The 23,287-nt window shown below is 43.5% G+C and overlaps 1 protein-coding gene across 8 annotated transcripts in view; it reads left to right on the plus strand.

The window, feature by feature from the left end:
- The window catches only part of LOC125718945 (small conductance calcium-activated potassium channel protein 3-like), a 37,001-nt gene continuing 13,714 nt past the window's right edge, over positions 1–23,287 (plus strand). For 4 of the 8 annotated variants that reach the window (XR_007384985.1, XR_007384986.1, XM_048993276.1 and 1 more), the window contains exons 1-6: positions 61–582; positions 1,014–2,087; positions 7,652–7,747; positions 14,947–15,243; positions 15,437–15,558; positions 22,847–22,988. Coding sequence is in view for 6 of the 8 variants with exons in the window: in XM_048993276.1 (XP_048849233.1) it covers positions 1,182–2,087; positions 7,652–7,747; positions 14,947–15,243; positions 15,437–15,558; positions 22,847–22,988 (1,563 nt within the window). In the remaining 2 variants the exon portion in view is untranslated. The other 4 variants (XM_048993275.1, XM_048993274.1, XM_048993279.1 and 1 more) reach the window with 4 other exon arrangements.

Below are 23,287 nucleotides of genomic sequence, written 5' to 3' on the forward strand. Positions count from 1 at the left end.
GCAGGGCGACGGCGTTTGACGGAGAGCCTTAAGTTGAGAGAGGAAAACTGGTACAGAGCCTCAGTTAGATAACAGCGGCTGACTTGCGACCATTGGGAGATATTTCATACATTTATATTTATACTATAAAATACAGATTTTTCTATTTTCATATATAACGGACGCTAACCGACAATCGTCATGTACTTTTAATAATGCATAAAGAACAATACTGAAATCTTGATCTAATGTAATTAAAACGATAAAGTAGAAGTAATAACTGTAAAAATAATAATTAACAGTAGGCACAGCTTAGAGCATCTCGTATGTTGTCTGTGCCGCTGCATGTTGTTATACGTATTATACTAGTAATGTAATAAGTATGTACGATGCAGAAATCGAAAAGCAATACATTTAAGAAATATAAGACGAACGATCGTTTATAATGCTAATTTGTTTCGCAAACATTGACAGTGTACTGATCATCTCAGGAAGAACGATGGAATGGCAAAATGAAAAGGAAAAGTGTGGACGAATATTTTTTCCCAACGTTTGAATCAACAGCTGAGCTGGAATTGAGAGACATTGAAACAGAGCGAAGAGGTAAGAGATTGACAATAAAGAAGGAAGATCTGAGAAATGGAGAGAGAGAGGGAAAAATTTGTGTGTTTGTGAAATGAAAATGGACGACGGAAAGGAAACGTAACAAAGAACATTGGTGTATGTGTATATATACATATATTTGTGTGTGTGGTTGTGGTTGTGTGTATAAACGTAAATTTTATTTTAGGGGCAACAGTAAATGTACTAAACTTATTGGAAGATATCTAATACTAATTAATGGAAGCTGTTTAATTTCTAGGGTCTAACGTAACATTTACCATGTTCAGGAGGTTAGGTAAAATATTGGACTATAACAAGAAATAACATTTAAAACTATTATTTCTGTGAAACTGGCGGTTGGGGGTGGTGCTTGCATTAAGTATAGAGAATGATAAACATGAACTTAGTGCCCAATCTTTTCACCTCCTCAGGGGCTGACCGCCACGCAGCTGTCTCTGCCTCACGCTGCAGCTGCCTTGTCCAGCCGGTGTTGCTTTTTGTCCAGCTGTGCTCCCTTCTATCTCTTCTGTCCATCTGGACGTCACCCGACTTTCTCTTATCTCGCCCCAACACGACGAGCTGGAGCCTGCCGCCTCGCAATGGAGCCTCCGCCCGCTCTCACCATGGCTCTTCTGGGAGGTAGCTGTGAGGAAGAGGGGCTGCATCCCCCGGGCCCCCCAAATGTGGCACTGCCCACTGCAGACAGCCGCCCAGGGGCCCACCCTTCCAAATGCCTGGGCAGTGCCAGCGCGGAGAGGCTCAACGGGACCCCCGTCCTGACCAGCCCTGGGCCGCTCTCCCTGCCTCTCCCACTCCCCAATGCTCTGTGTCCCTCCAGTTCACCAGTGGGCAGCCAGCCCAGCCTGGGTGAGGGTCTGCCTACACCGGGGGGGCTCCTCCCCTCCCCACACTCCCCCTGCTCCGAGCGCGAGCGTGACCGGGGTTCACGACACCGACAGGCCAGCCCCCTGGTGCATCGGCGGGACAGCAACCCCTTCACTGAGATCGCCATGAGCTCCTGCAAGTACAGTGGGGGTGTGATGAAGCCCTTGAGCCGACTCAGTGCCTCCCGCAGGAATCTCATTGAGTCTGAGGGCGGAGTAGAGGCCAGAGAGGGAGGCGTGGCCACACGGGACCGGGGAACTGTGCTCCAATCACAGAGCCAGCAGCACAACCCCCCAGAGATTGTCATCTCCTCTAAATTGGACTCATCTCACTGTACCATTGCCTCCAACCACACTTTGTCTCACAGCCAGGGGGCACTCAGGAGCACAGGTGGTGTGGCCAGTCAGGGTAGCAGCGTGGGGGGTGGGGGAAGTAAACGCAGCAGTAGTGCCCGCAAGGTACAAAAAAGAAAGCACCAGAACATAGGGTACAAGTTGGGCCACCGGAGGGCGCTGTTTGAGAAGAGGAAGCGTCTCAGTGACTATGCACTTATCTTTGGGATGTTTGGCATCGTGGTCATGGTCATCGAGACGGAGCTTTCATGGGGAGTCTACAGCAAGGTGAGCGAATCGAAGGTGGGAAGCTGACAGGGACTTTGATAACCCATAAATGCCCAGAAACAGGTTTCCTGATTCAAATGATGGGTTATATCATGCCAGTTCTGAATCAGAATCAGGGGTTAAATAAATACAAGTTCTACATAGAACAACTGTCCAACAATATACATTCTACATATGTATATAAGTAGAAAGTTATACATATACATACAGAAGAACAGAATGTAAATCTCGAGCAGGGTTCACCAACCTTTCTGAAACTGAGAATTACTTCACGGGTACTGAGCCATACGAAGGGCTACCAGTTTTAAACTTATCTAAACTTCATGTATGATAAACGTGTTTTAAATGTGCAATTATGATGTAGGTTGAGGAGATCACCAGTTGATGCGTACTACAGCTTTTGGGTGGAAATAGTTTTACTGTCCAGTAGTTCTGTTTTTTTTCTTTGTTTGAAAGCACTTTCCACTTGGACCGTACGGAAAAGGTGATGACCAGGATGAGAGGGGTTGCTGATGAGCCCGACTGATTATAGTCCCACTCACAAGTCCTGTATAGGTGTAAGACTGCAGCCCAAGATCTTTTCTGCTGGTCTAACAATATTCTTTCCCCCTTTCATTAGCTCTCACCTTTCCTCCTTTAATACACTTTCCCCTTCCCCCCCTTTAATACGCTTTCCACTTTCCCTCTTTCCTATGCTTTCCTCTTTCCCCCTTTTATACTCTTTCCCCCTTTCATACGCTTTCCTCTTTCCTATGCTTTCCTCTTTCCCTCTTTCATATGCTTCCCCCTTTCATATGCTTTCCTCTTTCCCCCTTTCATATGCTTTCCTCTTTCCCCCTTTCACACGCTTTCCTCTTTCCCCCTTTCATACGCTTCCCTCTTTCCCTCTTTCCTATGCTTCCCCCTTTCATATGCTTTCCTCTTTCCCCCTTTCATATGCTTTCCTCTTTCCCCCTTTCACACGCTTTCCTCTTTCCCCCTTTCATACGCTTTCCTCTTTCCCCCTTTCATACGCTTTCCTCTTTCCCCCTTTCATATGCTTTCCTCTTTCCCCCTTTCATATGCTTTCCTCTTTCCCCCTTTCATATGCTTTCCTCTTTCCCCCTTTCACACGCTTTCCTCTTTCCCCCTTTCACACGCTTTCCTCTTTCCCCCTTTCACACGCTTTCCTCTTTCCCCCTTTCACACGCTTTCCCCTTTCCCCCTTTCATACGCTTTCCTCTTTCCCTCTTTCATATGCTTCCCTCTTTCCCTCTTTCCTATGCTTCCCCCTTTCATACGCTTTCCTCTTTCCCCCTTTCACACGCTTTCCTCTTTCCCCCTTTCACACGCTTTCCTCTTTCCCCCTCTCATACGCTTTCCTCTTCCCCTCTTTCCTATGCTTCCCCCTTTTATATACTTTCCTCTTTCCCCCTTTTATATACTTTCCTCTTTCCCCCTTTCATACACTTTCCTCTTTCCCCCTTTCATACGCTTTCCTCTTTCCCCCTTTCATACACTTTCCTCTTTCTCCTTTTCATTGATGAGGGTGGATGAGGTTAGGATGGACTGAATGACGGCAGTGTTGACCTACACCAGAGTTACCCATGTAAGAAGCTTGAACTTCTTAGCTACCATACGGGAGGGAGCCGCTGCGGGGCTCTCATGACAGTGGAAATGCTGCTGACCTTCCAATTCAGATCCATGGATCAGAAAGTGCCCAGTACCTGAATGACCGAGCAAAAATACAGCCATTAATGTCCAGTGAGGTCGATGATCCCTGGGGTCGATGATCATCTCTTGTATTTTTTGGGTCTTGGGGACCGGGTTGGTTTAGTTTAACAGGTGCCTCACTTCCCGATTAGAGAAAGTCTTGTCATAAATTTGGCGAGTCAGTATGGCATCGTCGGCAAAGTTAATGAGTTTCACTGATGGCTTAGAAATGTAGTCACTGGTATAGAGCATAAAAATTTGGGAGACAGAACACAGCCCTGTGGAGTTCCAGCACATATAATCGGGGGTTGGTCATGTGACCACCCAGTCACATATACTGCTACCAACTGTTCAAGAAGTCAGTGACCCAGAGGCAGATGGAGAGCAGCAGATTTAGTGAGGTTAGATTGTTTTCTAACGGCTCTGGCTTTATTGTGTAAAGAAAGAGTCCAAATGTTGGTAAATAAAGTGGAGACTCATGTTAAGAGCGTTGTCCACAGACTTGTTGACTGTAGAGGTTCTAGGAGTTCGCAGACTGTGCACAACATGAAATATTTGTGTGTTAAAAAATATGACCTTATCTGAAAGGTCCATACTGGATTTAGCTCTTTCTGTTATGAGAACCATGCTGTGGGCAAAGCACTGAGGGCATGTTTGAGGGAGGTAAAGAATGACAATCTGATGACTTTGGAGAAATAAGATTTCCTTTGGTGGGAAAGTGTGGGGGACATTTGATTCTTAAGTATTTGTAGATACAAAGGGGTTTGCACACTGAACAGAGGCACCGGAGAGTTATGGGTGTGTGGCCAGTCTGCTCCTCTCATTGTCAGTGTGCGTCTGTCAGGTCACCGTGTTCATTACTGCATTCACACCGTTGTAATCATTTACCTTTTTGTCTCTAACACACACAGTCAGGCTGTCAGAAAAGGAAAAAGTGAAAAGAACTATGCAGAAGATCAATTGGTATGTTTGCTGAATAGAAGTGGGGTGATTTTAAGTTATTTTGTATTACAACCTAAGAGTAAAATAAAGAAATCCCCAAAATTGCTGCTAATTTTGAGAGCTACGTTAGTATATGATCTGTGATTCCTCAGTACTGGCTGAGTAATATGACTTTTTTTATAGTGATATAGCATTTATTGTTTTTTATGCAAATGAGCCTAAGGTTTAACGGTTAATCTCTGACACATCTTGATTAATGGTTTTGCTGCTGTGGGTGTTTGCATGTCTGATACGCATCCGTGTGTGTGCCGAGTGTCTACCAGCGTGTGTGCATTTTACTGAAGGAACAGGCAGCTGTCTGCGTAACCTGAACTCAATTTCTTGGTGCAGTGTCCTGTTATTATAACCACACACTTTTGTAGTGGAACAAATACAGCCCACAGCTCTCACATGCACACTTTACTTGGGAGTCTATGGTTCAGGTGCCCCCATTGCCTATTTTTCAATTTGTATTTTTTTAAATATGGATGGGGGCGGCATGGTGGTGCAGTGGTTAGCACTGTTGCCTCACACCTCTGGGACCCGGGTTCGAGTCTCCGCCTGGGTCACATGTGTGTGGAGTTTGCATGTTCTCCCCATGTTGTCGTGGGGTTTCCTCCGGGTACTCCGGTTTCCCCCCACTGTCCAAAAACATGCTGCGGCTAATTGGAGTTGCTAAATTGCCCATAGGTGTGCATGTGTGAGTGAATGGTGTGTGAGTGTGCCCTGCGATGCGCTGGCCCCCCATCCTGGGTTGTTCCCTGCCTCGTGCCCATTGCTTCCAGGATAGGCTCCGGACCCCCCGCGGCCCAGTAGGATAAGCGGTTTGGAAAATGGATGGATGGATAAATATGGAGGTGAACCTGTGTGATTGCACCTTCACCTTTACATGTGACTAATCCTGTGTGCTTGTTTGTGTCCCCCCCATCAAACATCAAAACACATCAGAACGTAATGGCTCGTGGCAGTGTGTAATTGAGCCTGTGGCTGTGAGTGAGTCTGTGCAGGGTCTCGCTGAGATCTGCGCAGAGAGTGAGGGATGGCCCCACAAGTATGGCAGGCTCAGAGCAACACTTGTGATGAAGTAATCGCTGTGTTCAAAGTTCTGCTAGCACTGCCGGCTCTTCCGTCAGGTTGTTACGAAGTTCTGATTTAACCAAGAACACAATGTGTCCTGGATACTTACACTGGCACAGGACCTTCTAAAGCAACGTTTTCTCAGACACCTGATAATTGGCTGAAGATTAATTCACTGTCTTGGGCTTTATCCATTAGATGCTAATGGTCCAGGAGGGGGCCAGTCGCTCTGCAGAGTAAAAGCATTTTATTACAATGTGCTTGCATTTTGAAAAAAAGGGCTATTAAAATACATTAAATTTAATGAAAAGATGGTGCAACCGCAACAATCATAATTAGAGACCTTAGATCACTGTAAACCAGGACAGCATATGTTGTGAAACACTCTGCACTGACCCACCATGCTGTGCTCAGAATGCTGGCAGCAGCAGGGATGGTGTTGTGTGTGTTTGTGTGTATCTGCTGTGGTGACACCCATAACCCGAAAAAAGCCGCTGATGGCTGAGGCTGAACCCCAGGAGAGGCACAGCACTATCGGGACCTTTAATGCCTTTGGAATTTTACACTGTCATTTACTGTAGGACATAAGCTGGCAGCAGATGATGCGTTACGCTAAAGTTATTATCTATAATTAAGTTATTAATTAAATTCAATATGTGAAAAGCTATGGTGATTTTCATGAAACTACAGGAACAAGTCAGTGTTTGTTGATTTATTTTGGGGATTTCGATTTGAATTTTTTTCCCTAAAATAACTAATAATAAACTGGAACGCAGCATCGTGACGCCGAAAGCCCTGAACAGGATGTGTGTTTATCTGTGGAAAAGAACACTATGTGAAGTTTAGGCTCAAAGTTAAACATGGATGCGGGTGTCATTTTGCCCGGGTCACCGCAGTCTAGCACTGACTGGGGGTAACTAGGGATGCATGACAGATTTAATGACCAAGCAGAAGGTCCTGGGAGGCACTCTAGGCTTCTGCTGCGACGTTAATAGTATGAACAAAGCAATAGAGGACACACCTGTGCAATGGTCTCACTGCCTCTAGCAGAACGCCACAATGTCCTGTGCTAAGGACACAGCCTCCTCCCCCGTGAGGGCTGGGAGGCTGCTGACCTCCTTTCGTTCTGCGCCCTCTCCCAGTCACCATATTTCTTCCTTGCTTGATTGCGCACGACTCAACGAGCGAGGGACGCACCTCGGATCGCACACAGTGCCAGGGTGATACGAGACGCGTGCCGAACGATTTGTAAGTTAAAGGTCACAGGAATTAAGGACTGTGGGGAATGTGTATGATAGCAGTTTCAGGGGTAATGATGCATGTCCATGTATGAATAATGCGACAGGTGTGAAAGTGCTGATGCAGAACGGGGTGTAACAGAGAGGAGAAGTTTAAGGTGCCTCCGAGTGGCAGCAACTTTGTTATGGTGTTAATGTGGTTTCCTGTGACCTGTGATGGTAACATGCGTGGGTATTGTGGGGTACCTTAATGTGTGTAGGGGGGTACTTTAACATTTGTGTGTGTAGGAGGTACTTTAACATTTGTGTATGTGTAGGAGGTACTTTAACATTTGTGTATGTGTAGGGGGGTACTTTAACATTTGTGTGTGTATACAGGGGTACTTTAACATTTGTGCATGTGTATGGGGTACTTTAACGTTTGTGTGTGTGTAGGGGGGTACTTTAACATTTGTGTGTGTGTAGGGGGGTACTTTAACATTTGTGTATGTGTAATTGGTACTTTAATGTGTGTGTGAGTTACTTTAACATCAGTTGGGGGGGAGTACTTCAACTTCTGTGCTTGCTCCTCTACAGAGTTCCATGTTCTCCCTGGCCCTGAAGTGTCTTATCAGCTTGTCTACAGTGGTCTTACTGGGACTCATCATCGCCTACCATGCCCGCGAAGTGCAGGTAACTGTGCACAGCGCCGAGCATGCCGCTTTTCAGGCTGCTGGGGTTTACCACAGATTGTCACTGGCATGGAGTGATGTATGCATTTCTGTGGCTCACTGGATGCTCGGGGGTCCTGGGTTCGCTCTCCGTCTTTTGTAGAAGGGCAGTGACTGCATGGTGTTTAAAGTCACAAGCATGAGGGCTGCAGCTCCAGCTGGGAAGGTACTGAAATACTCCACTAACACAGTTAGCTGTACATGTCTGTATCCCTTTGGATGTCAGGGATACTTGCGCTTATACATCCACACTGATGTATCATAGAGACTCTCCTGACGTCATTGTTCCCGCCGGCACACTCCCCCTCAGACTAAAGCAGAACTTGACAGGGATCCATACAACTTCCCAAAGAACCAATGGACCATGGACATTAATATGTGACCTGCAATTGGGTTTCCTGACAACGTATTTTGTAGAAACTTTTAAAGATATCTGGCTAACTTAGACTTGCTTTGTGGAGTATCTCCGTATAAGGAAACCTGGATTTTTCTTGGCTATCTCACACTATCTAGCCACCCCCCCTTACTTTGTTGTAGACCAGAAGCCTCATCATCATGGATGTACTTTAACAAATGCTGGCAAAAACTTTACAGCTACATGAATGATGTACAGAGTACATGAATGATGCTAAATACTTTATTGATGAGTGTTCAATACAGTATATAACTGAAGGTATGATTTTACAAAAAAATCCCACATAACTGACGCAAAATGACAGCTGCAAATCCACGTTTCGGGTTCCAGTTGTTTCTGCGGATTGCAGTGATCCATTTGCTTTTATTTAGTTTTCAGCAGTCTGTAAAAAATAGCAGTGACTTCCTGTTCAATAAATTTGTTAAATCAACCATACAACAGCTCGTTCCCATTTTAGATGTGTTTTCGCCCCATTCAGGGTGAACGCTATTGCTGCCACTCAGTCTTTTTGCCCCTCAGTGGCTGTAGCTGAAGTGACTTCTGCCTGCTGTGACGTCATGTCCATACACTCTATAGAGACTAAGTTTCAGAACCGTAAATGTGTATGAGCTGCATTTGAGTTTCAATATCACCCATAATTATCATGCTATTATACAGGGGAGAGGGTATTGGACTTTAGCTAAAATCACTTTGAGTAGCACAGTGGCCGTGGTGGTGGAGGGGGGGTGGGATGCTATCATTATCATAGCAAGGCACTGAGCCTCTGTCGCTTCAGAAAGCAAATCCATCTGCTTGTCATAAATAAGGAATTTTTCTTAATGCTTCAGCTGGTAAAACAAAGGTTAATAAATGAATGAATGAATGTCATATGTAACCTAGGGAGTCTGAAATGGAGGGATTAATTGGCAAGGGCACCTCTGCAGCTCGCTCATTTTCTTCTTCCTTGATCAGTCAGGGGGCCGCAAGTTGCTGGTTGCCAGGTGGAAGGGTGATGTCACCCTCCAGCCTGCGCTCAGCTCTCCTGCACAACATGGTCTCATTCTTAATGGGAATGGGAGGTGTGAGCTGGAGGAGCAGATATCAATTGTTCACAGCTTGGTGCTACATGAGGAGCCTGGCAGCTGAGTAATAAGACACACATAATTACCCAGATATGTGGAACCTACCTGCAGCGCTTACTATGTTTCCCAAGTATCTGCTAGGCAGCTAGAGGTATGAATATAGCCTACAGTATAAAGACACGCTATTCAAGTCAGACTCCATTCTTTTGCATGGTGGGGCTGTTGTTATAGTTATTGACTTACGCCAGTCAGCTGAGACATTTGCACAAATAAATGGAGTAGGATAGGGAAGGATGCAAAAAATATAATAGAACAGTGATTAGTATCAGTAAGGAAATTCTCTTTTATGCATAACCTATCTTGCTCTTCCTGAGACATACAGACAAGTGAGAGGAGGCTTGGGGGTCACAATGCAGGGTCAGCCAGCGCGCAGCGCCCCTTTGGGGGGCCTTGCTCAAGGACCCACAGACATGTGACTGTTCTGCTGAGGCCAGACCTCAAAGGAACAACTTTCTGATCACAGGTACAGTGGCTTAACCTGCTGCGCCACATTATGCACGGAACCCAGCTAATCACGAGTTCCGTGCTCACAGCCTGGTGTTTGACAGAGACACACCACACTGTTCTGAGATGGTCTGCATGGTCACCGTGAGACAGAACATGCACATCCATCAATCCATCAATTGACACTCTCAGCCTGAATGGATTCCAGCTGTGACTGGCCCACGCGCTTCTTTTCAGCCAGACAGTCATACTGGAGAGAGAGAGAGAAAGCGAGAGAGAGAGAGAGAGAGACGGGGGGGGGGGGGATAATCTGTCAGATGTTACTGTTTTTATGATTAAATGAATTTTGGAGAGGATTTGCTGACAAGCTCTGTTGATAATAATGTGCAGCACGGAGCTTAGCTACAGGTCCTTATCAAACCCTGTGTTTATGTCCTCATTAGTATGCAGCAATAAGGCACCTCCCAATTGGCCATACTTGGTGCCTCAAGAAATTAGGAACATCAGTAAATGAAGATATTGATTTCAAGATTATCACACACCCAGAAATGAATCCAAGCGGAAATTAAATAGTTCCTTCTCTTTCTGTCGTTTTCTTCTTTTGCTAATCTCACTTCACTGTCTGCCCCCTGTGTTAAGCCCCTCACCCCATATACCTGCTGTGTTTGCCTCCCACCTCCATCTACCATGCATCCTCTTTTATTCTGAAAATGCTGTGTATCGCGTGAACCATCATTCAGATTAGACTGCCTGACTAATCTAAATGATGACAATTTAATCTGTATTTTTATAAAAAAAAAAAGCAGGTCAATGAGGTGGGCAGGGCAAGTGGGGGTGCAGGACATAGGATTGGCTATCTTTATATACTGTATAACTATTTGGACAACTCATGTAAACAGATTTTAAAAGAGCTCAGCTATTGGAAGAACTCAGAGGGGAAAAAAACAGGATTTAGCATCAGGGGAAATTTCATAAATAAACATGACTAATCTGTCAGGAAATGCTGTAGCTCCATGTGGGTCTCAGTCACTTCATGTTGGATCACAAAGATGCTGTCATTTGTTTATTACTCATTAGCGCGCATAGCACTAGCGATGCTAAATAACAGCCTAACAGACAACTTTAGCCGTGGGTTAATCTGTCAGTGATTTTCTGGTTACACTTTACTTGAGGGGGGACAAGTAACTTAGTAACTCAGTTACTACTCAAGTACAAATCATGAGCAAATATATTAATTGCATGAAATGCATAAACCATTGTGACCGAATAACGACGAACAAACATTGGATCAGTATACAACTCTTAGTTTCTGGTTAATTAATTCGTTAAGTAAGAGTGTACAACTACATTATTTGTATCCCCTCAAGTGTCAGAAAAAGTATTAAAAAGTACTCAAAGGCTTCTTTAACATAAATGATATCTACTACCTTTTGAAGCCAGAAAGTTTCTGTTTCTTAACTAATAAAAAGTGATGACAGAATGTATTCTGAGTAAAAAGGTTCATTTCTAAGATTAGATAAATGCCATTGAAACTTAAGACTTAAACCTTAATTGCTGTTGCAACAGTAAGAATGTATGTTTAGAATTGGGTGCATTTCATTTTATATGGTGGGAAACCGTTTGGGAGGTTTGCATCACTGGCTGAGTTAGACGTGATGCTGAGCTGCTCAGACCACCTGCTTACATCACCCTCCCGGATGCTGTGCGCGCAGGGAGAGAAATATCCAGAGCTGTGAAGCTACTCTCGTGGAAAATCAGGGTGCTGTGGAGCGGTGACCAGACAGCACTGCTTCCTTACCACCCTGCTCCTGTGAGTGAGGAACCGCTCTAGTGTCAGTCTCCATCTTATCCTCCTTGCCAGCCCTGTGAGCTTCTCTTTGCTCTGACTCGCTTTCCTCCAGCTTTTTATCTTACTGTGATGACTTTTGATTAATACATTGCTGTGACATCCTTGAAAAAGTTATATATATATATATATATATATATATATATATATTTTTTTTTTTTAACAAGACTCCCTCCTCCATCTTAGTTCCCCTGAAGATAAGATTGTGCCACCCAAAGCAAAGATCAAACAAAGTATTTCAGAGCAACTGTCACCATGTGTGGCTTCAGGGCTCTGATTGTAGGCAAACAGACCTACACCATCTGCTGATGTTCCTGTCAAAGTCTTTCTGCTGTGACACTTTGCCATTTCATTCCCGAATCTGTTTTTTCATATTTTTTTAGTTGCTTAGATGACGCTAAACTGCAATTTTTAACTATTTTAAGGAGAAGGGCAGTGTAGTTGAACTACTGTTATGTTCCTTCGTGCTAAAGAAGGGCCCCTCCTTGGATGTGAACCAGCAACTTTTGAGTTGCAAATTCACGGCTCTAAACAGTACAGCACTTAAAAGAGGACCCTCCGGGATGTACAGATGTTTGCTGAGACAGTCTTTGATGTAGCTCAATTTCTAAAGCAAAAAGTCAGCTCTTCAGTCATACGGTAGCCACAGATGCTTCTCTCACTGTCTCTGGCTGAGGGGCCCAGTCTGCTTCTGCTGTGAGCTCCGCTTTACCGCAGTAACACCCTTCTTATTATGCCGGACATCAAGGTTATGATTGTATATAGTATATTCATGGACAGCGTGCCAAAATTGCATAATATATCTGGATTAAGTGAGACATACTAAGGGTCCTAATCACTCAACTAGCCATCTAATCCCTGCACACCGAGATTTCTGGAGAAATCTTTTGGAGTCATTCAGTGCAGAGAGAATGAAAATGGTAAAAATTAGCTTTGCTTTCATAGTATCTTTATTTTTACCTGCTGTATTTGTGTCAGACAGGATTTTTTTAACTGGACAGAAAATGTCAGTCGTCAAATCCTGTCTTCGTGTAGAACTTACTTGCCTCTATTATCTCAAAACACAAACCTTGTTATTTTTAGACAGGCTGTTGCCTGCACCCATAGCAACATAGTCTGCTAGTGCTGAGCTGCCTTCCCCGTTAGAGAACAGCTTATTGCTGAGCCTGGCAAGTGAAGCCATTTTATGGTATGCTGAGTGCTGCTGTTTCATTTTTTTTCATGTCTTTAAATTGGGAAGGTCGTTTATTATTATTTAATTGCTTAGCCAGCTCTAATTCCTCACAAATGTATCTTCTACTGTAGAAATTCAGGTTAAGCATTTTGCTCATGGGCAGAACAGCCCCTTTTGGGATTTGAACCAGCAACCTTCTTCCTGCAAACCCAGTCCATAATCACATGTTGGGAGCTGGATTTTTACATAATTAAAGTGGGGTGGCTTGTTTTTCTGCTTCTGTGAGAGTTGCTGGGGATGAAGAGGACAGGCACAATGTCAGGGAACTTCCCAAGGAATCACCACTGCAGGGGGGATTAGGAAATCTCTTTCCTGAGTTTACAGGAAGCGGGCAAGAATGGAATGAGCGCATGATGGAAAAGCCAGGAAAGGGGAGTTTGTTCATGAGAAAAAATAAGCTCTGGTATGGCAACATGACTTAATTCAGGACAGCCGCTACAGGGCTGGTCGAGGTTATTGGGTTTCAGTATGTAAAATTGCAATTGATTAATGTGCTTGCTGAGCGAGGGACAGGCTGGATGGGCACGAAGACCCTGGTGAGCAGGATACCCTTCCTGAGATGGTCACATCCCCCCCATGTCAGAGCTGGCACCTACATGTGTTGCAGCCCCTGCTCCCATGTATGTGGTAACCTGCCCCCTGCCAGCCCCTTTCTCACCAGATGGGGGCGGCGAGCCGATGGCTACTCGCATGCAGAACAGAGTGTCCGGTAGGCTTGCACACCTCCTCATCTGACGGATCACCTCTCCACAAGGAGTTTAATTATGTATGAGGCACTAGCGGCGCTAACGAGGAAATGAGAGGGAGTGTCGAGGGAGAGGGGGAGGAGGGAGAGGAGCAGAGCCCAGGAAGGAGTGAGACGGGGGCAAGGAGAGAAATGGTGTGAAGTGAAATTACATTTCCTGACAGCCCTGTAAATTGGGCTTGGTCTTGCTTGGATTTTCTCAGTCATTGCGAGATAAGTGCTGTGAGGTTCAATGCCTGACTGTCTGACCCGACAGGAGCTACAGTGTTTATCACTGGCAGCATCTGAGACAGTCTGAGGCACCAAAGCAAAAAAAAAATTTTCATATGACGCACTAATACGAAGGGAGAGCTGCACATTAAAGCCAGCAGTCTGGGCATGGTCAAGGTGATTTTATTAAAGGCCAGTAATGACACCGGCATGTTATAGTTACATCCATCCATCTTCCAGAATTGGTTATACTGTACAGCATCACTGAGAATGCGCCTTGTATTATTTCTACCATCAGTAATTATGTACAGGTAAAGTAATATTTAAATACTTCTTTAATCTTAAATTTATAGAAATTGATTTTACTTATGATGGGACATTTAGTTATGCTTTTAATGGATTAGTCTGTGTTGGTTCACACATATATGCTTCTCCAAACGTACTGTTCAGGAAGTACCATGTGGCAATCAGAGACATATGCACAAAGTTGTCTGCATGGTTTGGGTATTCTTTGTGTGCCTGAGCCAAGTCTCTTGGTCTTCTTCTCTTTCCGTTTCCCTTCTCTCCTGGGCTGGGGACTGCAATTAAGCATGAATGGTCTTTGATGTTGTCCCCTTGGCAACAGTCACCATGACAAGGCTGGAATCTTAAAAAAAAAAGTAGACTCACAGGTTGACATGCAGTTTATGCACTGTACACGCACTGCTTGACATTAAGCAGATAAAACGAACTGGCACTGTATTAGGTAATACTTTCCCTGGCTTAGCATCACAGTACCAACATAGCATTCATGTCACGAACACACAAGCCCCCACTACAAATATTAACTCTGGAAATCGATTCTGCAAGCAGGCGCAACGATATGTAATCATATTAAACACCCACCAAGACACATTCAGTGTGAAAAAAACTGTTACCCTAACAGTTCAGCAATGAGACAGTAGTTACTATAAGACAGAGATTGTGATGAACACATTCTGTCTATTCAACAGTTCAAAATAATTGGCATTTACTAATGTTCAGAGCAGTGGTAAAGGTTGAGCTAAAAATATAAATGAGTATGTTTAACCCATTCAGCCGCGATGGTAATGGGACCCGTGAGGAGCCTCATCCCTGTAGCACCACTGAACCCTCTCACCCCCTCAGCTGTTCCTCATTGACAACGGAGCGGACGACTGGCGGATCGCCATGACAACAGAGCGGGTGCTGCTGATCGCCCTGGAGCTGCTGGTGTCGGCGGTGCACCCTGTGCCGGGTGACTTCACCTTCCACTGGCAGGCGCGACTGGCCTTCTCGTACACGCCGTCTCTGGCCAAAGCCGACGTGGACATGGTTCTGTCGGTGCCCATGTTCCTGCGGCTCTACCTCATCGCCCGTGTCATGCTGCTGCACAGCAAGCTCTTCACCGATGCCTCATCTCGCAGTATTGGGGCTCTCAACAAGGTCAGCCACGGGGGGGTCTAGACGGCTTTCAAACTTTTTCGTTCCACTACTGGAGATGATGCTGCATGTCCCTAGATGGTATGATTTACTGAAGGGAAGGTTCTATACTGTATGATGTTGAATATCAATATGTGAGGGTTCTAAGCTATACCTAAGGTTCAGCAAAGACCGGTGTCATTCTCTGTGTTGCTAGGTGCACTTTAACACGCGCTTTGTGATGAAGACCCTAATGACCATCTGTCCCGGCACCGTTCTGCTGGTCTTCAGCATCTCCTTGTGGATTATTGCAGCCTGGACGGTGCGCGTCTGTGAAAGGTGAGCAAAGTGCAGCTCCTGCTGTCAGGGAACAGAGAAAGTTCCACACATGGGTGTAAGTGGAACGTAACACATTACTGTGAAAAACATAAAGTTGGGGAACATGCTGTAGAACTAAAGCAGGGGAATGCAGATTATGGAGATGTGGACCAGGACAGAAAAATACAGGAGATAAAGTACAAGCAGGGTAATGCAAAGCTGGGAAACACGATGCAGAATATAAACCAGGAGAATGTAAGGTCACGGAACGCAGAGCAAAAACGAAGGAGGACCCCAGAGCTGGGGAACCGAGAGCACATTGGTGCTGATGCTGAAGCTGAATGTGAAACTGTAAGGGGAACTTCAGAGCAAAGTTGGAGGACGTGAAACCAGCTGGGTTGTGTTGCCCCATGCCGTTCTGTCCTGTGCCTTTTAGTCTGTTCAGAACTCTTCTAGCATGTGGTGCTTGTTAATTCTACATATTGTAACAGAGGGTGGCTTCACCAAGCTTTGTAGAAATTATTGGATGCTTAGGGTTCTAACGGGATGTTTATGAGTGTCTTAGTCAAATTTTCCCAAAGTCTTCTAAGAATAGACATGAAGGTGTTAAGTCTCATTATTGTTTTAAAGAAGAGACTGCTGAGTTTTCCCCTATACTAACCACTTAAAGGTGTTCTGAACACTTACATTGTGTGAGTTTGAATTGAGCATTTCAAATGTGCTAATGTAGAGTTTTCTGTAATGTTAATCAAAGTGGATGGTGCAACACAAATCAGAATTTATAGAAAAGTGGCTTTGTACATTATTTAGTGATCAGTGTTTTCTGCCTGTAAAAACTCAAACTGATTAATTTATAGTGCTTATATCATATTGTGGTAGCATCCTGCATGCGATTACGCGCGACATCTGCTATTTTTCATATAGCACCATCTGCATTTTTTAATTAACTTTTTAAAATTAGCATGTTAGAGCAAGGCAACATTAGAAATATCATCATTTCTGATCTGGCAGTGCTCAGTACATCATAGTTGTACAATTAAGTGAAGAGAAGAACATTCAGGAAAACTGAGCAATGTATCAGCCACTGAGTCTTAACTGGCTGTGGACAAGCCCTCACCGGCCAAAGAGTGGCCTAACAGGTCACTTCATGTTAATGCACATGACTAATTTGCATGTTCTTACAACCAGATGCTTATAGCAACACTACAGGAGCCGTTTGCTCGACATCCTTCTCCCATCTGTCAAAAATTGCTCTGTATTTCTGAATCGGCCAAGTATGAATTATTCTGTGGGCACTCTGCAGCAATAAAATACACATAAATTCCTGTGATACTCCTTCCGCGTTCATACTCCGGAGAAGTCATTTAATATTATGTCTGTTGAATTTAATTGCCTGGAATTTGTCTATAACACATTTTGTCATCTATGTCTCAAATAAGACAGAAATAAATCTCTGCTGTCAGGGAAATACAAATGTGAAGAGGGAGTTATTGAAGAGTGAAGTTTATAAATCGCGATATTGATTTTTCTTGGGAATACTGCATTTATCCTGGAATCAAAGTATGTCAAAATAACTGTGCTCAGTCACATTTTTATTACTTGAATTAACAGTGTACTGTACGCCCAAAAAGAGAAACATAGGGTCTGGTTACTAGTGCTGTTCTCCTTGTTTTTTATGTGCTGTGTCAATATTTTGGCCCGAAAAATTGCTCCAATTCCCCATTTACTGTGTGTGTGTGTGTGTGTGTGTGTGTGTGTGTGTGTGTGTGTGTGTGTGTGTGTGTGTGTGTGTGTGTATATATATATATATATATATATATATATACCTTATCTGAAGGTGTGGTACCTTCTGATTGGAAGCACGCCTTTATAACGCCTATTTTAAAAAAATGGGATAGAAGTAATTTGTCTAACTATAGGCCAATCAGTCTAACTTGTATAACTGGTAAAGTTATGGAGGCTTTAATCAAAGAGAAAATGATAGATTACCTGGACTCCAATAACATTTTGCGGGATAGCCAGCATGGATTTAGAAGAGGTAGATCCTGTTTAACAAATCTGTTGGAGTTTTTTGAGGAAGCTACTCAGGAAGTTGATGATAAGAAGGCCTATGATGTCATCTACTTAGATTTCCAAAAGGCTTTTGATGTTGTCCCCCACAAGAGGCTCCTACTTAAACTCAAAGCGACTGGTATTTTAGGTACCGTAGCGACCTGGATTGATAACTGGTTAACAGATAGGAAACAGCGAGTAGTTATAAGAGGCACAATGTCACAGTGGGCTTGCGTTCATAGTGGGGTACCGCAGGGTTCGATTTTAGGACCACTATTGTTCCTAATTTACATAAATGATATGGATACCAATATATACAGTAAACTGGTGAAATTTGCAGATGACACCAAGGTGGGTGGTGTAGCAGATACTGAATTAGTGGCTCAGCAGCTACAGCGGGATCTTGATTTAATTAGTGACTGGGCCGATACCTGGCAGATGAAATTTAACGTCGATAAATGTAAGGTACTCCATCTAGGGAGCAGAAATATAAAGTACAGGTATTTCATGGGTGTCACTGAAATAAAGGTAGCTGATCATGAGAAAGACCTTGGTGTGTATGTTGATGCTTCCATGTCCCATTCTCGCCAGTGTGGGGAAGCAATAAAAAAGGCCAATAGGATGTTGGGGTATATCTCCAGGTGTGTGGAGTTTAAGTCAAGGGAGGTAATGCTAAGATTATACAATTCCTTGGTGAGACCTCACCTAGAATATTGTGTGCAGGTTTGGTCACCATATCTTAAAAAGGACATTGTGGCCTTAGAAAAGGTGCAGCGTAGGGCCACAAAAATGATTCCTGGTCTTAGAGGAATGTCATACGAGGAACGGTTACTTGAGCTAAATCTGTTCAGTCTCAAGCAAAGGAGATTGAGGGGGGACATGATCCAGGTATATAAGATTCTAACAGGTTTGGATGCTGTTCAACCAAATAGTTACTTCAGCATTAGTTTAAATACACGAACTCGTGGCCATAGGTGGAAATTAGCGGGAGAACATTTCAAGCTGGATTTAAGGAAGCACTTCTTTACGCAGCGTGTAGTCAGAGTATGGAATAGCCTTCCTGATAATGTAGTGCAAGCTGAATCCTTGGGTTCCTTTAAATCAGAGCTAGATAAGATTTTAACGACTCTGAGCTATTAGTTTAGTTCTCCCCAAGCGAGCTTGATGGGCCGAATGGCCTCCTCTCGTTTGTATAGTTCTTATGTTCTTATGTTCTTATATATATATACTTGTTTAAAATAAGATGTTTTCCTTTTGCATTAAAATCTCTTGTATAATTCACATATATGTCATAACTTACGTGTTCTTTGTTCGTTCAAAAACGGAAGAGGTTGCAACGCAAAATTTAAAAAATAAGAGCACAGAACTTTGCACATTAAGTTTGTGACTTACACAATTGAAACCATGAAACTGAATGATTTCAGCAAGGAATGGGCGATGTGTCCAGTTTTAAGATATATCGACTTAGCTAGTTTAATAGGAGATATAGGATGAGACAATATAATTTATATCGATATAGTTAACGTTGCTTTAAAATTGTACTCGTAGAGTCCCCAGTACACCTTTCTCCTCTCCATGTCTGTGTTTTGCACAACTGTATCCTGCCCATATATCATATCACTGTTCTGCTAAATAATATCGAGATATGATTTTTGGTCCATATCGCCCAGCCTAGTTTCAGCTGTCTAGTTCAGTTGCTAACAGGAGCTTTTGGTAAATGTTCCCTAGTTCAGCAGCAAAATATAAATATATTTTGCAAATTGTTACATGATGCAAAGCAGTTTGGAGCGAGTGTTTGTGTTGCTTGGTTACAGTCAACAGTTGACTGGTGGGAACTTCTTTTTTCCTTGTGGAGGCCCATAAATGTTTAAACAAATTTGCAGTTATCCATGAAAGGAGAAGTATTTTTATCGTCTTTCCTCAGCGAAAACTCTCTCGCATCACAAAATAAAAGGTTGTGGCTATTCAGTCAAACAGATCCCAGGCATGTACTCTTGTTTATGGGAGTTTTCACGTGTTTTCTTGTCCCAGTATCCGCGACATTATGGTATCGTTATCAGTTGTATAGCGTTATTTGCAAACGGGTGGAAGAACTGCCTGTCATGCTTCGGGCGGAGACAGGAGACGGGTCCCAGTTTGCACGAGATTGTGGTTTTATTGGGAACCAAAATCAAAACGAAGCTGGAGACGAAGTCAGGTACGATCCAAAGGGGTCAGAAGCTGGGGTGGTCAGTCCTACACCAGACAACACACCAGACAAGGGGACGGGAAGGACGTGAGGCGGGAACAAGCAGGAGTCGGGAAGACGAGGGACCCAGGACAGGCGAGAGAAACGAAAGACAAGCTAGTGCTCAATAAAGCTCCTTAGATAATGGCAACAATACTTCGCGCCGCTGTTCCTGCCTTCATCGTTATTATATGCCGGCGATGTCCATGTTTAGTGGTTTCAGCTGTTGCCCCACCTATGTGGGCGTGGTTACCTGTCTGGGCGTGACACTGCCAGCAACAACATCATCTAAATGGTGGCGTAAAATTAAAATATCAAACAATTGGCAATAAACTTATGTTCTTATGTTCTAAACAGCTGACAAAGGCTTATGTGCATAAAATAGTTTAAAAGTCTCCTGCCTTGGATTTACGTTACATCTGACTAGGGTTGGGCAGTATTTAATTTTTCTCACCGTCATATACCATATTGCTGCATATGGTATTTTGATGGCAATTTCCAAAGCAAATTTGCCTGTAAAATCCTGCTAGTTGAATTAATTAATGAAATTCTAGTGTTACAGATAAGTTAGAAAGTAGAAGAAAGTAGCTAAAACCTACTTGAAATGTTGACTCCCCCCCCATGCGCTAATTAGTGATGTTGACGATGTAATTACATTGTATTTGCATTCTGACTGGTCTCAGATGGTGTCAGTCATTTACATCTGTTTGCTTCTCCCCTACTCATCTGTCCTCACCTATACTATATATTACTACTGCCAAATTCCCAATAAAGCTGTGCATGAGTGTGTGTGAGCTGATGTGTACATGTGCATGAGTGTGTGTGAGCTGATGTGTTCTCATTCACATTTTTTCTCTCTCTGTTGTCAGCTAAGGTTTTTACAAAAAATTGCTAATTTTGTTGCTAGTTGCTTATTTGAAAAAAAGGGTCACTAGCTCTAGCCACAAAGTCGATAAGTTGGCAACACCAATGACAAGGGCTGTTAGGCTAAATAAAAATGCAGATACACCTGTTGAATAAGTAATAGTAGCCACCATAAATCTTCAAAAATTAGAATGTGGATTTTTGCCATTGGATATAGAAATATTCAACTTCTGAGGCCTAATAGTCTTATGTAACATCTAAACAGCACACATTTGTGATTTTACTTATTGTTTTTCAATACATATTACTGTATTTTCATTCTTTGTAGTTAGCATCAAATTCATTTTTAGAAATGGCTAGTCAAATAATTTTGTAAATGTCACCAAATATAAATACATAAGAATACAAATATTAAACATATGCCATGGATTAAAAAAATAAATGTAATCTGGTATACATGCCTGTATCTCAAAATGCACAGAGTATAATGAAAATAGAACAGGGATATTGATCCCTGTGAGGAAATTTTACACCTGACACATATATGTGAGAGCAGGCTTGAGGGGTCATACTGCAGGATCAGCCAGCATTCAGTGTCCCTGGAGCTGGGGGTTAAGGGCCTTAATGTGAGGCCCAAGGGCAGCATTAGCCTGCCAGCCTTGGAATTTGGATCAGTCACTGGCAGAAATCCTAACCCAGATACCCAGAGCACCCAGACAACATATTATAATCAAGTGACTAATAGGGCCACCTTTGCCTTCAGTACAGTGTTAAAACTTCTACAATTCTGTCATCCACATGAAATGTGTGTAATTGGAAATTGGACCATATTTCAAGAAGTCTTTGAGTGATGATGGAGGTGGAAATCTACTTTGCCCTCTATGCCCCAGAACGTACCATAGCAGTTCAATGATGTTTAGTTCTGGTGATTGGATTGGAAGGCATTTGGCTTCGTCCTGCTGCTAATGAAAACTCTCTTGAATTTTTTTTTCGCAGTGTATAAGGGAATTATCGACTTGGAATATGCAAACATCATGAGGGAGCAGTGTTTGCACCACAGGGTGCACGCAGTCTTCTAAAATGACCTCATCTTCCTTGGTTATTATACGACCACGCAGAGCCATCATTGGACGCAATGCCTCTCTCGAGATGGTTGCCCATACCAACAGACATTGTAGGTTAAAGGCATCCATTGTGTTTTTCCAAAAATAAACCAGTCTACAGGGACAAAGGGATAAAGGATGGCTTATTGTTACTTGTTTCCATTGATCGGGGGCCCAGGCTCTGTGCACCTTACACTAGGTTAAGCATCTTTCTGTTTTAGCTTTAGATGCCAGTGGTCTCCAAATGACAGCCCTGCCGTAAATGTCAGCTATGTGAAGTCCAAAACAAACAGGTTTTTTGAGACAGTGCCACTGATCTGCTGATTCCATTCTGAGGTCGTACTTTTCTGGTGAGTAGCGAATAACCCAGTGATTCTCGAACCGGTCCTTGGGGACCCTCAAGCAGTCTACGGGAGCAAAAATGTGGACCATCTGTCATGGGGCTGGGAGGGAGCAAAAACATGGACCATCTGGGAGTCTCCGAGGACTGGATTGAGAAACCCTGAACTAACAGAACTAAATGTCTCTCTATCTCTGACAGCTCAGGAACTTTTTTCGTAGCTGTCACGTACTTCTAATTAACATAGTGAATAATGAGTCACCTACGAAACAAAAGTCATGTTCTCGCTATTTTAGTTACATACTCACTTGCATTGCGCACTACAAACTTTGGAAAGACTTTATGTTGTTTTTCAGAGAGGTTTTGATTTCTTGCCAGAAAAAGAGTGGGCGATCATTTTAGAGAAACATCTGTCCATTCACTGAGCAAAAATGCAGTGTACAGTGTGATGTGATGGTAAGCTGTGCATGAATTCACAGGAAATGAGGTAGGGCCAACCTAATTGGATTCTTTTTGTTCCCTTTTATTAACATTCATCGTCGACGTTTCATTGCTAAAAGGACATCAGACAAAACCAAAATATATTCACATTTTCTAATTTTATTTTTAAAAATCCAAGCTTTATATATAAAATCTATAACTAGGATGATGTTATGGTCAGCTACTTGCATATTTATCCAGACAAATTGAAGTCCAGGATGTAAAAATGTTTCTTTTTTTCAGGTACCATGATGCCCAGGATGTGACCAGCAACTTCCTGGGAGCCATGTGGCTCATCTCCATTACCTTCCTGTCCATTGGATATGGTGACATGGTGCCGCACACCTACTGTGGGAAAGGCGTCTGCCTGCTGACTGGCATCATGGTAAGCCAGCCGCTGGCACAGCATGCGTCATTCAGCCTGTTCATGTTGCACATTCAGAAAGAGAAATGCAGTCTGTGTGGCTTCTGTCTTTAGATTGTCTGTGTGTGTGTGTGTCTGTGTGTGTCTGTGTGTGTGTGTGTGAGCTGATGTGTGTGCATGAGTGCAAATGCATGAGTGTGTGTAAGATGATATATGCGTATGCATGAGTGTGTGCGAGTTGGTGTATATGCGTGAGCGTGAGTGTGTGTGAGCTGATGTGTGCATGTGCCTCAGTGTGTGTGAGTTGGTGTGTGCGTGTG

The sequence above is a fragment of the Brienomyrus brachyistius genome, chromosome 23 (assembly GCF_023856365.1).
Source record: "Brienomyrus brachyistius isolate T26 chromosome 23, BBRACH_0.4, whole genome shotgun sequence".
In the NCBI taxonomy this organism is placed as follows: Eukaryota; Metazoa; Chordata; class Actinopteri; order Osteoglossiformes; family Mormyridae; genus Brienomyrus; species Brienomyrus brachyistius.